General features: G+C 43.7%; 2 protein-coding genes across 5 annotated transcripts in view; both read left to right on the top strand.

Moving 5' to 3' along the window:
* The first annotated feature begins 46 nt into the window (after positions 1-46).
* On the top strand, positions 47-6,104 carry LOC139812153 (uncharacterized). 4 transcript variants are annotated; one of them, XM_071776783.1, is made up of 7 exons: positions 47-183; positions 1,268-1,652; positions 2,006-2,647; positions 2,959-3,871; positions 4,055-4,103; positions 4,276-4,305; positions 4,558-6,104. In XM_071776783.1, the coding sequence occupies exons 2-7, from the start codon at positions 1,300-1,302 to the stop codon at positions 5,445-5,447; spliced, it is 2,877 nt and encodes a 958-aa protein (XP_071632884.1). In that variant the 5' UTR covers positions 47-183; positions 1,268-1,299; the 3' UTR covers positions 5,448-6,104. The 4 variants fall into 4 exon arrangements, with proteins under 4 accessions (XP_071632884.1, XP_071632887.1, XP_071632886.1 ...); XM_071776786.1 differs by lacking the exon at positions 47-183 and adding an exon at positions 226-484; XM_071776785.1 differs by lacking the exon at positions 47-183 and adding an exon at positions 491-722.
* A 3,718-nt stretch (positions 6,105-9,822) lies between these two features.
* Positions 9,823-15,326, top strand: part of Mnb (minibrain) — a 79,487-nt gene continuing 73,983 nt past the window's right edge. Inside the window, exon 1 of the mRNA XM_071776788.1 lies at positions 9,823-11,895. The gene's annotated coding sequence lies outside the window, so the exon portion shown is untranslated. The remainder of the gene's footprint in view (positions 11,896-15,326) is intronic.

Below are 15,326 nucleotides of genomic sequence, written 5' to 3'. Positions count from 1 at the left end.
AAGAATTTTTCTCCTTTTCTCTCTAAATGCTTCATACCCGCCCGCACCTTTCTCATTCCGAGTGCCGAAAGTGTAGCTGTGTAGCATGTAGCACAGGAGCACAGCCGCAAAGAGAACAGGCCTATGCAATTATGTAAAAAAGAAAACACTTTCGGTCGAGTTCGGCGAATATAACAAATAGAGGCAAGATTGTTAAACATTAAACGATTGTTAAGAGATTGTTGAAAGTGCAGTTTGGTACAATTTTGTTAACAAAAACGTTCACCGGGACGTTTATTACGTTTTTATTCATTGCATTAACCTGAAATCTATTCGCACGTTCATGGTTTGTTACGAGAGAAACGATACGGCGAATACAAAGTCGCGAAAACCTTTGTATATACGACGAAAATAAAGCGTGTACGGCCGCAAGTGCACTCGTGCACTTTTGATCCGGGGATTAGGTTAGTTTCGGTGCTCGGTGAGCAACATGGCGAGTTAGAGGGTGAGAAAACTCGTCGTCGAGCGGGCACAGGTGTTTCCCATTCGGGTGTCGTACTCGCTCGGAATCCTGCGGATTTGCATCGTTATTTATCGTTCCTCGCAACGATCGTGGGGCTACCACAGTTTCCGGAGTTTACGTGAGGCTGCCTGCGTCAGGCACCCTTTCCTCACGACGGTCCTCGCAACATTCGGGCCATTCGGGGAAGTAAAGCGGAAACCCTCACGTTTCGACCTTACCTGTTAGTCGAACTAGCACACAAGCTCGGCGGAAGGTCGTTTATTTCGTTTCTCGATCGAACCCGATCGCCGTACTCCACATGTCACGCGTGTCTGAGCACTGTGCTTGTCAATAATATGCTTATCAGTGTTCTCTGAGATTAAAATCTGTAAAAAATTTACACGCCGCCCCGAGTTAAGATATTTCTAAACGCTTAGGAAGTTTGCAGTTCCATGTTGAATCTCGATAAACGTGCTGAAGATAAAACTTAACATACACAGACTTAAAGCATAGATGAAATGTAGAGCTTGTCGAGTACGACAGTATTGCACGGCTGTACGGATTACAACAATGAATTGAAATAGCAACAATAACTGAAACTGCACAATGCCTTAAGTTGGTTATTTAAATCATTTAATCGTTTTATGTACAAAAACGTTTGTTTCATATGTAAAAGCATGTATATTTTTTGTGGGATTTATTAAGCACAAGTTGCAATAGCAATATAGATACGAGAAGCATAATTAATTTACTTAGAGCTCAAAGATATTTTCTTGATTACTTCAGAATACTGAGGTAATCGCGAATTGGTGAGCAACATGGACAACGCAAGCGACAAAGACAATGATCAAATGAAAGAAGTAAAAGAAACGGAAGGGCAAGCGACGAAAACTACTGGCAAGATATTCGTGAAGAAATTTCACCAGATAAGCGAGGAGCCTTTGTTGAAAAGTGATGATCATGTGCAACGTGCGATCAAGGGTCTCAAGGAGATACCGGATGAAGAATTGAAGGAGGAACTGAAGGAACTGAAGGAGTTCCTCGACGATGAAGACTTTATGCTGGAAGGACTGGACGTTGTGGACGCATGGGAAGGAGATGAAGACAAAAACCGCGAGAACGAGCAAGACATGACAGAGTCTAAGAAGCAAGGAGAGAACCAACTCTCTAGGTAGTGTCATTATTGTAAATGATTTTTATATAACATTATATTGTCACTATACTTGATATTAAAAATAAAGCCGTTGTATTGCTCTTACTTACTAAGTGCAATCATTGTAGGGAAACTAATTATGGCACTACGACTTTTCTTGAGTTTTAGTTAATTACATTAATTTATATTGTATACAAATGTATTATGTTCTAATTTTAGTGATTTAGTTATAAGTTACAATGCCACGTTGTCACATAATTTCCATTCTCTACATGTACGCTATCTGTATGATATACGTATACAATCTGTTATATTTAATATTATGGAAGTGTGCATCCTCTGGCAAACGAATGATGACAAGATAATTATAGGGAGCACCATCGTCCCGAGCCTAAAGGACCTCACAAACGTAAAAAGCCGAAGAAAGAAGAGAAGAAACGCGAAGAGATTCGTCGGGATCCGTTGAAGAGCACCAAGGACATCGAAAGGGACAAAATGCGAACGAAGAGAGACACCGAGAACAAGCTTCTTGCTGAAAAGGAGAAGGCGATCAAGTACTTGTTGGACTCGGACAATGTAGTCCCGCCTGGAACGGAAACTGAAGCCATTCAGAGCATCGCGGAGGAACAGAACAGAGAACGAGCGCAGCGTGAAGCACAACGAAGCAGAGAGCATCGCAGGAGTAAATCGTTGCAACGTTATGGTAAATCTTCGCCACGGCGCAGAACTCCTGATCGATCTCGGCTGAGTCCTCATCGACGAAAAAGTCCTTTCGTAAGCCCAGATCGCCGTAGAACCCCTATTATAAAAACAGAAGAAAGACACAGAAGTCCTAGATATAGTCCAGGCAGACGGAAAAATTCACCACGATCCTACGACCGGAGAACTCCTATATTAAGTCCAGATCGACGAAGAAGCCCTAGGCGACTTAGTGGAGAACGGCGGTCCAGCGTAGATAGAAGATGGAGTCCTGAGCGACTCCGTAGGAGACGCGCTGATTGGACGCATGAACGGTGAGGAGACAATATTCTTAACGTCTTTGTTAAGAGATTTTTTAATGATTTAAACTCTTTTTCGTTCAAGAAAGAGATTAAAAAAAAAACTCAATGTCATCTAGTTAAAAATTATCTTTTTACACTGCGTGTATAGTAGTCACAAATATCATTTTGTGAACAAATATTGTAAGTAGTTGTTTGTGATAGATATAATTTTTCAAACTCTTTGCGTTTTAAATTTTACATTGTAATTTTATATATTATTGTATTGTACAAATATATATACGATATAAAAATGTACTAGATTATATCTGATTATCTTGATTAAGCCGGAGAAGCCGATCTCGTGATCGAAGGAGTCGCAGCACGGAACGTCCGAGAAAACGATCGAGCCGTTCACCAACGGGCAGACGAGCGAGTCGTTCGCCAGTGAGCAGACGATACAGCCCCCGTCGCCGAAGTCGCACACGTAGCAGATCATTGGAGAAGCGCGTCAGGAAGCGTTCACCCTTCATCAACGAATTGGCAAGACAACTGCGAAACGAAGCCATGTCGACCGGCGCGAACACAAGTGGATACGTGCCGTCCGCGACGATGGAAGGAATCGCACCGTTACTCAACCCGCCTACATATAAACAAGAAGCGGAATCCAGGCCACAGCCACCAGCGCACCCGCCACCAGCACAGCCGCCGCCACCACCACCGTCTGTAGCACCCCCGTACACGCATCAACCGGGTCCGCCATCGTCATCTATGCTACCACCTATGCTAACCGGATCGTTTATGAATTTCGAATCTATGCCGGCTACAGCATCGCCAATGAATTTCGAACCTATGCCGCCGACATCCCTGACCCCAAACCTGCCTCCAGCCAATTATTCATCCGGTCCGGTCATGTACAATCAGCCGAATGCCGCTGCTGTGCCGCAAGCACCTCCGCAATCGGTGATGTGCTCACCATTGCTTCCTATGCCGATACCCTCGCCGCAACCTGTACCCCCTCCGATGATGGATCATACGCATATGTCGTACAATCCATCGTATACTGTACCCTTTATCCAACAAACACCGGTTCATCAATTTGAACCTCCAAACAAACCTTTGAATCGCTCAGCCACACCTTCTACGTCACAGAGCTATACAGAACATGGACCGGCGGCATCGTCATCGTACAACGAAGCTTACTCTCCGCCCCAGGAACGAATAAAGACACCCGAACCGCCGATCATCTCCAAACGAAAAGTAATTGCAATACATATGATAGTGATGAGTATTTAGTTTTGTTTTAAATTCGACCAGGAGGTTTATCGCTAGGTCGAATATTAATTTATTTTAATTTGTTGTACGAAGTATTGTATTTTTTTCAATCATGTATTTTATTTGTAGAAAAAAAATTAATATAATTTTTATGACTTGATCTTGCAGCAAAAAACCAGCTTATCCAGTCTATTGGAAGCATCTGTTTCAGCTAAAGGTGCGAGTATGTTTTAATTTGTTATGTGATCGTAAAGATTTAATCGTAAAGATTCATACAGAACTTATATAGTTCACGCTTTTTCGTTCACCACAAGGATACAAATATTTCCTATGTATCTTATTTAATTGAACCATACTAATTTTTCGTATTTTCTTTTTTATCACGTTAGATTCATCTAATATACCGGTACTATATCCAGGTAAGAACTTTTAAATTTTGTAATTCTATTTAAACTGCTTATTAATCACACTACATGAGTTGTGTGACATATGTCTAATTAGAGATATGCATCTAAAGTGGACTTTTGTTTAAAGACACTTACCTTTTACACGATTTACAACGTGCGTGAAGATTGCAAGAAGCATGACATATTTGTATAAGCATTACGACATATATATGTATGTAAAATTCAGAATTTTATTCTACGAGATTCTATTTGTTCTACTGATAGGATTCAAGCCTGAAATAATGCGACATTGCGAACAAGCGCTATTTCAACTTCCAATGGAGGATCCGCGTTTAAAGATGAAGGGTAGATTTTTCTACGATCGCAACGAAGAAAAAGAAACGAAAGACGTTTCCGAAGACCATACGTCGAATTCGATACTTCTGCAGAAAAGCAAAACCAAGATATTCTGGGAAGAGAGCAACGTGGAACAGCCGGTACCGATTCCGAAAGCAATAACTCAAATGCATCAGAAGATCTGTCAGACAGATGAAGTGGAAACGGAAAGCAAGGGTGTGCAAGTATACGTCACCACGGCCGACTTTGGATCACAGGTCTATGAGCACGATCTCCAACCGGTAAAAGAAGAAAAACGGCCGATAATGGATCGTCTAGATTGGAGCGCGCGGGATACATATGAATATGGATCCAAGTATCGCGGAGAAGAGGATCTGAGATGGAGTCTAAATAACTCTTCGCAGAGACGTACTTGGAACAGGCAAGCGTCTCCTGCTAGAAGATCCGATGAACAAGAGCATCATTTAGATTCCTTAGAACATGAATCTAGAAGCTTGAGGCTGGAGTCTCCTGTTAGAAGTAGAAATGATTTTTCTTCTCACTCTGATATGCGTGATCACTATACTCATGACAGATATTCGCCAGAGTATCATAGACGGTCTGTGGAGCGCGACGAATTTCATGACAGAAGAAGCAATCATAGTCGTGGAGAAAGCCCGATGGAATTAGAAGAATCCGACGATGAAATCATGACTGGCCATACATTCCAAAGGGGATCTGATTGGCACGGAAAAGGAAAAATCTTAAAGGGCAAAAGCCATAAGCTTGTAGGAGGAAAACCGTATCGGAGTCGCGGAAACTTTCGGGGCAAATTTTAAAACTATTCATTGCATATATGAAATATTTCAACATCATATGAATAACTTCATTATATATATGTATATATATGTATACATATATATAGAAGGCGGCAAACACTATTTTAAATAATATAAACGATCAATCAATAAATGATACTGATTTGGATGATACACATGCACGAAATTATTCGATGTTAAATGATAAAAAGTGAAGAGAATACAATTTTCAGGATAAATGTTTAATGAATTTATAGTGAAACAAAGTGAAAAAAAGCTATAGGGCATAATGATATGCTCAAGTATCTTTGCATAAGTGTGTTTTAAAGAATTAATTTGTGCATACCGCGCTGAAATGAAGATTAGTGTCCGCAAAAACATCATATCAACTTTTTTTTTTAAGTTACAATTAAATTGATGTTATATACATATATGTAATCTTACATGGTAAGATCTCATAGGTATGATAAACACTTTTGACATTTTGTTTGTGTCATTTTTACTGTGTATACTATATGATGCTTTAACAATTTCAGTGTAACAAAATACAATCTTATTGAGAAAACATATATGTAATGAAGATGTTATTAAATTATATTAAAAGATGTCACGAATTTAAAACAAAATGTAATGTAAAAATCTCAAACGAAAATAATAAAAGTTACGAATTTAAATGTATATTATAGAAACTGTGGAATAACTGTACACTAATACTGTTTTTCATCCTAAAGATAATTACTTGAAAAAATATTGTTATTTAGGTTTCAATATATTAATAACTCAATACATATATATAATATTCCGCAATTATGGAAACTCTACGCGGCACCTGATATGGAGCTAGAAATATATAACGCCATAAATTTATTTTTAAATTGCGTATCTTATTATTATTATTTTCTTTAGAGATCAAACAATACGCTGCGAGCGAATCTCAAGCGGATTGCAAACGTTGCACCGGTTGCACGATGCCGCTCAAGTATTGCATCACGTTATGCAGTTTGTATAACGTCTCGCGTGCGTCATTTGTAATCTTTTTGTTTTTTTTACACATCCGTGCTATTTTTTTGTTTCATTTTATGTGTTATAATTTTCACAGGAACAACATATCCTATTGGACCATCTTATCACGGAAGCTATTAAGTATCGCAATAATTATGAACCTTATAACGATGCAAATATTAGTCTATTTGTTAATAAAGTTTTCGATTGTTTAACGTTATATTCTTTTTTTAAAATCAAGTAATTATACAATCAAAATATAGATTTTTTAAAATAACTGTTCAAGTCACAACAATGAGTTATTAAAAAAATTGAATAAAAAGTTTCCACACAAATAAAAATTCAAACTATAAATTATTCTCCGTAATCATGCTTCGTAGTAAATGATGTTTATGAATTTTTGCAATGAACAATATCTAATATAAAATAATAGTTTCTCACATACGCAAGTTATTTTTTGTATTATTTCTATTTATGTTATTAAAAAATTATAGTAAAATTTGTTCCCAGAAAAGCAAATATAAATCTGTAATATTTGTAAAATTATAATTACTGACATAATTTTACTTTGATTGTTTCTCTTATAAAAAGATCGATGTAATGATATTTTCATATGATATATATAGTGTTATTTTGCGTATTTATATTCATCCATGCCATTAATTAAAGATTTCACGGTCCGTTTAAATTGATTAACTGTACATAAAGTATTGTCGATTTAAGCGAACGCGTATTAATTGATTTGTATGTGTATTTTACAAATAAAAACTGATTTTCGCAATTTAGAGGGGTGATCGCTTAAAAAAAACGTGCCCAGCGCTTTGAAAAAAATAATCGCCCTCTTTTAAACTCGACATAAATCCCTAGCGGTGCGCTTTTTTAGAAGTTATGTATAATTGCGCCGCAAATTGCATTCTTTTAATCTTTTGCCACGGCCGTTTGATTCAAATTACTCTAGCGAGCAATTTATACTGCAATATATTTAGTGCACATTCAGTTTACGAACGTCCGGTTCAGATTGCTCGCGAATTCCGCCTGGCTTTGCCTCGGATACGAGTGCATCATCGCGAAATCGCTCAATGATCTCCGACGGAAATCTTGGCGGAGGATGCGTCAAGTCGCTGATGCGTCGAGTCGATTTCCCGCGATTGCGAAACGTGATTCGTGAGTCATTGCGAATCATCCGCTTTTCAACGAAACCCTCTCTTTCTTCCCCGGCTATCGTTTTCCTCGACTTTGCAGCCTGCAGCATCTCGTTCGAAATCTGATCGTCCAGCGACCGGAAACTCGGGAATTTAAGAATCGAGCAATCCTCGATCGTTGAACCTGTGCCGCGTTTTTTTTCGTATGATCGAACGACACGATTATACACTTTCAGCAAAGCGAAACAATTGCATTTTTCATGAATGTCGATTTTGCATTCAGTAATTGGCCTCATTCGCGGTTGTTATGGAATGACGAAACGTTCACTTTGTTCCAATCGAACGAATTCAAATTAATCGATTTAATTTCGATCTCGATCTGTTATTGGAGGAGAAGAGGACTCTTTCTTTTGATTTTCCTGATTTTGGATTTACGATCATCACAGTCGCAGTGTCACAGCAGAACCAAATCCAGAACGGATTTATGAAACTATATTTATTTTCTTCTTTTTTTCCAATGTATTGTTGATTTACGTACTTTATAAGAAACATGTCATTTTTTCAAACTTTGAGTTTTATCAATGTGGACTTAATTAATTTTCGGCAAGTCTCAGCTAGCAAGTATCAGATTGATGCAAAAGGTTCGTCGTTTTTTAAAAAAATTAAATAAACTTTTAGAGTTAAAATACAGATAAAAAAGCGGTATTTTCAGTCAGGACTGGGTCTGCCGAGCCTAATAATATTATTCGTGTGAATTTTATATACAATTTTTCACCTTAGCACTTTTTCAGCGCCTTTCTCTAATTTATTAAAGAAAGAAAAAATTCTTTTTTTTTTTTTTTTTTTAAGAGAAGAGCAAAGAATTTCTTTCTAGATAAATCAAAGAATATTTCAAAATCCACGACACAGTTTCGCTTTAAATTTCAAACATCATTATCAAATTACTTAAATACGATGATCCTATTACATTCACGGCGAAGTTACACCTAACGGGATCTCGTTTATACAGCAAAGAGAGATAATTAAATAAAAAATTAATTCCAATTTAATGAACGAAACGGTATTATTTTGATATTTAAGATCGCCACGCGAGGCTCGAGTGGCGCGCTAGATCGCCGGCCGGAGGCGCCATCTGACGCGAATCTGGAGCATTCGCTGTTGTCAAGCGGCGCGATATCGCGTTGGCAGACCTGCGACAGGCGCGACGGCGGCGCGGCGGCCCCCGAAGGCCGTATTTCGGTACGCGCGCGCGCGTGCCAACGCTATCTCTCTCTTCTCTCCCCTTCCTTCTCTCTCCCGCGCGCTTCTACCGCCACGACGTTGGTTGGCGCCCGTGCGCGCCGCCCCGCGGCCGATTCGCCAAGCATTCGGCATGGATCCAGCTCCATGTTCGCCCGTGAAAGCGATGCGGTGTCCCCGCGGTTAGGACGTTGTACGATTCTCGTGTGTGCTGCGGGAACGTCGCGCGTTACCCGTCGTGCAAGCCGCGAGCTCGAGCGCCCGCTCGACGTCGTCGCGATCGGTAGCCGTTCGTGCGCGTACGCGAGCCAGTGGTGCGTCGGGCAACCTCGTCTCGTGTGTCTCGGTGTGGCGTGGCGGCACAGGAGCAGCCGCGGTAACAGCAGCAGCAGCAACAACAGCAGCAGTAGGGGCAGCGGCGGCAACGATCTCAATTCGGTGCAGCTCCCGCGAGGCGTCCTCCGCGTCCGGGGACCCAGTGAAGGCCGATCACGGCTGCGACGCGAGCTGGCGAGGAGGAGCGCTCGTCGGTGCGTGTCGGCGGTAGCGACGGCGACGACAGCAGCGGCGGCGCGTGCTGCGAGGACGAGGTGAATGCACGGCGGCCGCGGTGTGTGCCAGTGGTGTGCGCGCTCGTCGCCCGTGGAAACCCGCCAAAACCCGCGGCCGCGAACAACCACCACCACCATCACCACCACCACCATAATCATCCCCAACATCGCTACCGTCAACAGTAGCGGCAGCAACAGCAATAGCAACAACGGAAACAACGATATCAGCAACGTCGACGAGAGACGAAGGATCCTCTCGAGTGACGACGTCGACGACGACAACAAAAACAATATCAGCAATACCGGCAGGAGCGACAGCCGTCGCGTTATCCGTGCCGCACGACGACGACGACGTTGTTATTGTCGTCGTGCCGTCCTGCCGAGCGCGGCGTTGTCCCGGCGCGACGCCGCCGCCGGTCACGGCTGGTCTCGGGCGGTGGTGGAGAGACAGAGGAAGTAGAGATATAGAGACAGGAAGGTCGTCGCGCTCGTGTGACGGCGACGGGGCGACGGCGGCGGCGACAACGACAACGGCGGCGGCCGCCCAGCTCACCACGCGCTGTCGTTGCCGACAGCGGCGTCGGCGGCTGCGTTCTGTTATTATTTTGCCGCGGTGCTTTTGACCCTTCGTGCCGGGCGAGTTCATTGCGGCGCTGTCGCGGGGGTGTCAGCCGGTAGTACGTCTACACCGCGCTCTCCGCCGCGTATCCACCACCATCCCCTCCCCCTGCCCCTCCGTCCGTCCGTCTGGCGACGGCAGCAGCGCCGGCGTCGACGGTACGCGGGCGCCTCGTGATCGCCGAGCGCGAGGACGGGAGCGGCGGAGGTTCGGGGCGCGTCCCTAAGGCGTCCGTCGTCGGTCCCGCGGGGTCCGGTCCGGTCACCCCGGCCGCGCGTCGCGAAAAACCCTGAAAGGGAGAAGAGGACATCGCCGCCCCGCTCGCTCGCGCGCGCGACAATACCACGTGATAGTCGTCGCGACGGCGGGACGAGCGAGAACGGCCAGCGGTAAGTCAGTCAGTAGTCCGCGAGGCCGCGCGGCGTCACGCGGGTTGACGCCGATGATCATAACCTGAAAGGATCCACACATTCACACACACTCCGCTCGTTCTCTCTCTTTCGCGAGCGCGCGCGCGCGCGAACGAACGAACGAAAACAAACGGTTGTGCCTCCTCGAACGCGGGACTCCGGGGTTGATAAAATTCGATATACCGCCTCGTCACCTGATCCGCGGGTGGCGCGCGCTCGCTCGCTCGCGTCCCTGTTTCGGAGCACGGGACTGTCACCCGCCTCGTTCTAACGGAGCGGCGGGAAGAGGAAGGAGCCGTTGACGGAGGGAACGGGGGATCGACGATCGCGAGAATCTCCGGGCCCGAGAAGCCGGATGTCCTGACTGGAGAAGAGAGAAGACATTTCGGCACCGGAAGGTGGAAGCGCGCGAGCGTCCACGTGTGAGTCACGGTCATCGACGATCATCGACCACCACCACTGTGCAATTTACCACCACCACTACCGTCGCCAACCGTCAACCACCACCACCACCACCACCACTACTGTCGTTAGCAACGCTAATATCGCGTCGCCGCTACGCCCAGCCGCGCCACGACGCCGCGATCGTCGCGACCGATCGGCTACCCGCGCGTGGAAGACATAGAAGGGAGAGGGGCGAGAGAGATTCGCGCCGGCGGATATACACAGTGAAGTTTCACGGCCGCGACCCGATTGCGATCGGATCGCGAAGGGAAAGGCGCGACGAGGAGCGAGGATACGATCCCGCCGCGCTCGCGCTGTGTGCGTGCGTGCCTGTTTGTTTGTTTGTGTGCGTTGCGTGCGTGCGTGCGTGCGCGACACCCGCTCGGGCGTTCGGCCGAGGGAAGCGTGCGCGCGCGTTATGCTCGCGGTGACAGCTCGGCGATAAGCTCGAAGGTGGTTTCTGGCGTTTCTCTCTTTCTCTCTCTCTCTCTCCTCTCTCCGCTGTTTCGCGCGCGAAAGAGGAAGTATCCCCTTCGTAACGTCGAACATCCAGAGATTTCCGTCTCCCTCCTCCGCCCTTCCCCCCCTTCCACTACCGCTGTCACCAACATCACACCGTCTACCCCGTCGCTCCCTCCCCACCTACGCAATCGTCGCTCCGTCGGTGAAGTGCGCGACTGTTGAAAACCAGTGAAACGTACGGTGGTGTGCGGCGCGCGGGTTTTATGCGCCATACATAAGTCTATACGTATAACCGCATGTATACACGCACGTACATCTGTGTCGTTCGGTGTGCCCGATAAAGTGTGCGAGAGAGTTTTTTTCTTTCTCGACGCGTGTGCCGAGTGTTCTTCGTTTTCTCTCTCTCTCTCTCTTTCGACCGGATCTACCTGCCTGTTGTGTGTGTGTCCCGCACCCCCACCCGTCTTACCCGTCCTCCTCGCCTATCATTCACGGCGTCGCCGGCTTGTTTTTTCGGAGTGGATCGTCGGGAGAGGCCGCACGAGCGTGACGGACAAAGGGGGACGCGTTCCAGCCTGCGTGAGGAGGATCGCATCGAAGGTATGTACGTGCTTGTCGCGGTTTTTCTCTCTCTTTCTTTCTCTCGCTCGCTCCGCGCGCGCGAATCTTCTACCGCGCGAAGTTCGCTTTTGAGGTTAGGGCTCGGGACGCGCGAAGTCGATCGAACGATCGGAAGGTAGCGGCGTGTCACTCGTGATTGTCGCGTCGCGTCGCGTCGCTTGTATATAGCGCGTTGTTTACGCGCGTGTTACGCGTACGATGCTCCGAGATGTATGTACGAGGAGAAATTGTGCAGGTGGAGCGTTAATCGAGAATCCGGAGGCCGTCGAGGAATCGTGCCCGTCCGCGCGTCGCGTCTCCGCGCGCCCGTCGTTCGGCCTGGTCCTAACCTCAAAACTCTGGTACGTGAGTAACTACGCCGTTCAACGCTCTCCGCTCCTCCGGCGCGCCGCTTAAACAGCTGTTTAAGCGGCGCCGCGAGCGGCCCGAGTCCCGCGCTCTTTTTTCCCCGTCGAGAGCCGCGCGTCCGCTGATTCATGGCCCGCGCGGCGAAGGGAGCCCGCGAACAAAACGCGATATGCTCGTCAGACAAAGGGTAAGGGCCATGGCACATGGAAAAATTTAAGCAGTACCTAAGGCTGATATTTCATATGTCGTGCTACAAATTTTTTAAGCGCGTTGATTGGTTACTAAATGGAGAAGTTCTCGAGTTTCCAGAAATCCTCTATCTTGTGGCAAATCAATACGTTTGAAAAATTTGTCGTCCGACGAATGAAATATTACCCTAAGGACCCTAAGTAAGCAAATTGACCAATCACGGTCGAGAATTCTCGAAAACTTGAGATATTGGTCAATTCGCTTATGGTTTAAGTTTTTCTATGCTAGGGCCAAGGCCATAACCGGCGGTCGCGTCGATACCCTTTGCTGCTTTCCTTCAAAGAAGAGAAAATGGATTCATTAGAATTAACGTTAATCAACGTCGGTGCGATCAGACTGCATTGTCTACCTGTCGATTGTTTAATCGGTAATCCTGGATTTTATTTCTTCGCTTCAAAAATTGCCAATACGCTATTGTAATTGCACTTTAACGTAAAAGAAACGAGAAAACGAGGCGAATGGCGTATTGGAATAATTGAAAGATGCACCTTTTCGTGAGGTATATTAAGCTATCTAAGCCAAATTATCATCAAAACACAAAAAATTTTATATGGAATTAATTTGCTAATTATTTGCTATTTTTTGCTTTTAAAAGTAACTTTTTTGCTCCAGCTATTAAAAAGTTACGAAGGGCTGGATAGCCTAAGATTAAGCTATCCAGCCATTGTAAAAAAACATACATAAGTCAAAGCAAAAAGTTAATAATATCAAAATTATTTGCTATTTTTTGCTATTTTATGCTTTTAAAAGTAATTTTTTTGCTCCAGCTATTAAGAAGTTACTTTTAAAAGCAAATAATAGCAAATTAATTCCATATAAAATTTTTGTGTTCCGATAATTTGGCTTATATAGCTTAATATACCTCTTTTCGTGGAAACGTTATTTTTATCCGAGATATCGATCGAAATCTATCGGCTTGTCACAATAGAGACATACGAGTTTCTTTTATTTCGTGATATACGGGTGACTCTCGAATAATAGGGTACACTTGAATTGCATGGAGTCTCGAATAACACTGTAAGAAATTGTGACAACCCTATTCTTTAAAATGACCCCTTAGATTTAGAATCAAATGCACAATTTTACATGGATCTGGGTCTTGAATTGCCCCGTTTTCAATAACACAGAACCAATTAATCGTGTTATTCGCGGGTTATCTGCATTTTCGAAGTACACAGCGTCGCATCGGTTATTGTAGGAGCTTACGAAGCTAATCAAATGTTAGAAATGTAAAAGTTTTTAATGACAATAGAAGAGAGCGGTTATTCAAACATAAATTTTTACAACTTTTATATATTATTATTTTTATCGGAAGAAAAAATGATAACTTTAAAATCTAAAGTGATAAATAATTTATCGAAACTTTGGAAATCATCGATCAATATCGTGAATTACCGTGTACTATCATGCGAATTGATATATTTTGTACACGAGATTATCGAAGCTTCCATATCTTTAAAGAGAAAGACTCCGAACGCGCGAAAAAATCCCCGTTTCTAAAATATCGTGCTCTGATTTTGAATTGATAAAATTATACTTTATTGTTTCAAAATCAGAGGACGATGTTTTCTGTTACGAATCAAAACAACAAAGTATCAGTATTCAGACGCATTTAATAATAATTTCTATCTTTGAATTTTTCTCTTTTATTTCTACTGTTTTACGCCTGCTCTGTAGACGATCTATAATTTGTGTCAAAATTTACGATGGAATTTTATTTATAATTTCATGTAATTTAAGATGTATTTGAAGAATCAAAATACGCATACTCCTAATACATAATAAAATAGTATATAACATGCGGCATGTGAAATTGTACAGAAATTATATAAAGATTAGATAGAGAATTCTATTTTGAGATCTGACGCATTTACAAATCGTTTGAAAACGAACGTGATATATCACTGATAAATGAAAGTTTTCACACGCGGGATTTTTCCAAATGTGCACGCGATATTCCCCGCCGTCAGTCTCTGCAATCCGTTAGCATTGTCCAAACTCTTTATTGCTAAAAATCCTACAGGTGGCAACACCGTGTAGGAGAGAGATGTCGCGGGTAAGGTCTTGACGCCACTGCATTTCGTATTATCGCGCAATCACGTTATTGCGCGCGTCGTGTCGTCCGAAAAAGTGGCGGAGCCACGGCGGGAAAAGCCCGGCGGATAGAGCGCGACGAAACGCCGATATCTCAGATTGAACGAATGGTTTTTCTCCGAAAAACTGATACGAACTAATTCTCGGAAGATATGTCCAAGAGAGAGATGTACCTTATCTCTCGGATTATCTATAATCTATGTTTCCTCGTAACTTCACGATTATAAATATCGTCTCTCACTTTCCGAAGTAGAAGAGAGATGGATGGATTCGTGAGTTATGTAAAGCAACCATCTTTATTTATTTAATTATTTCTAAGATAATTTTTGTAATTTTTTTATTTGAGAATCGTTCCTCATAGGACTACACGAAAAAGACACGAAACATACTATAATATGAAATTATAATTATATATATATATATGAAATTGCACAACTTTAGTTCTACGGTCGACAGTTATGAGACATTGATTAATTATATAATTTATTAATTTCAAAGTCGTGTATTTTTCAAATTTACCCGTAAATCGACCATTTGCCAAGTCAGTTGCCGCCTTATTTGCATTATTACGTGAAAAGGCGCAAGTGCGCTACTGGCTAGCTCTGTATGGCAGTTCCGCCGATTGTGTTTTCGAGCATCGATCCTCGCTCCGTCCACGTGTACGTGCACGGCCTTCCGAAATAAGACCCTAATTTTGACGCGCGGCGACGTTATTATCA

Source organism: Temnothorax longispinosus, chromosome 4, assembly GCF_030848805.1.
Source record: "Temnothorax longispinosus isolate EJ_2023e chromosome 4, Tlon_JGU_v1, whole genome shotgun sequence".
Classification (NCBI taxonomy): Eukaryota; Metazoa; Arthropoda; class Insecta; order Hymenoptera; family Formicidae; genus Temnothorax; species Temnothorax longispinosus.
Note: the sequence above shows the minus strand (reverse complement) of the source record. Positions and strands in the feature narration are given on the sequence as shown.

What these genes read in the sequence shown, in the direction of transcription:
- LOC139812153 (XM_071776783.1), top strand. Translation starts at nt 1,300, where the DNA reads ATGGACAACGCAAGCGACAAAGACAATGATCAAATGAAAGAAGTAAAA. An exon ending in GCTGATTGGACGCATGAACG is followed by an intron (nt 2,648 to 2,958) that starts GTGAGGAGACAA and finishes ATCTTGATTAAG; the next exon opens with CCGGAGAAGCCGATCTCGTG. An exon ending in TATACCGGTACTATATCCAG is followed by an intron (nt 4,306 to 4,557) that starts GTAAGAACTTTT and finishes TTCTACTGATAG; the next exon opens with GATTCAAGCCTGAAATAATG.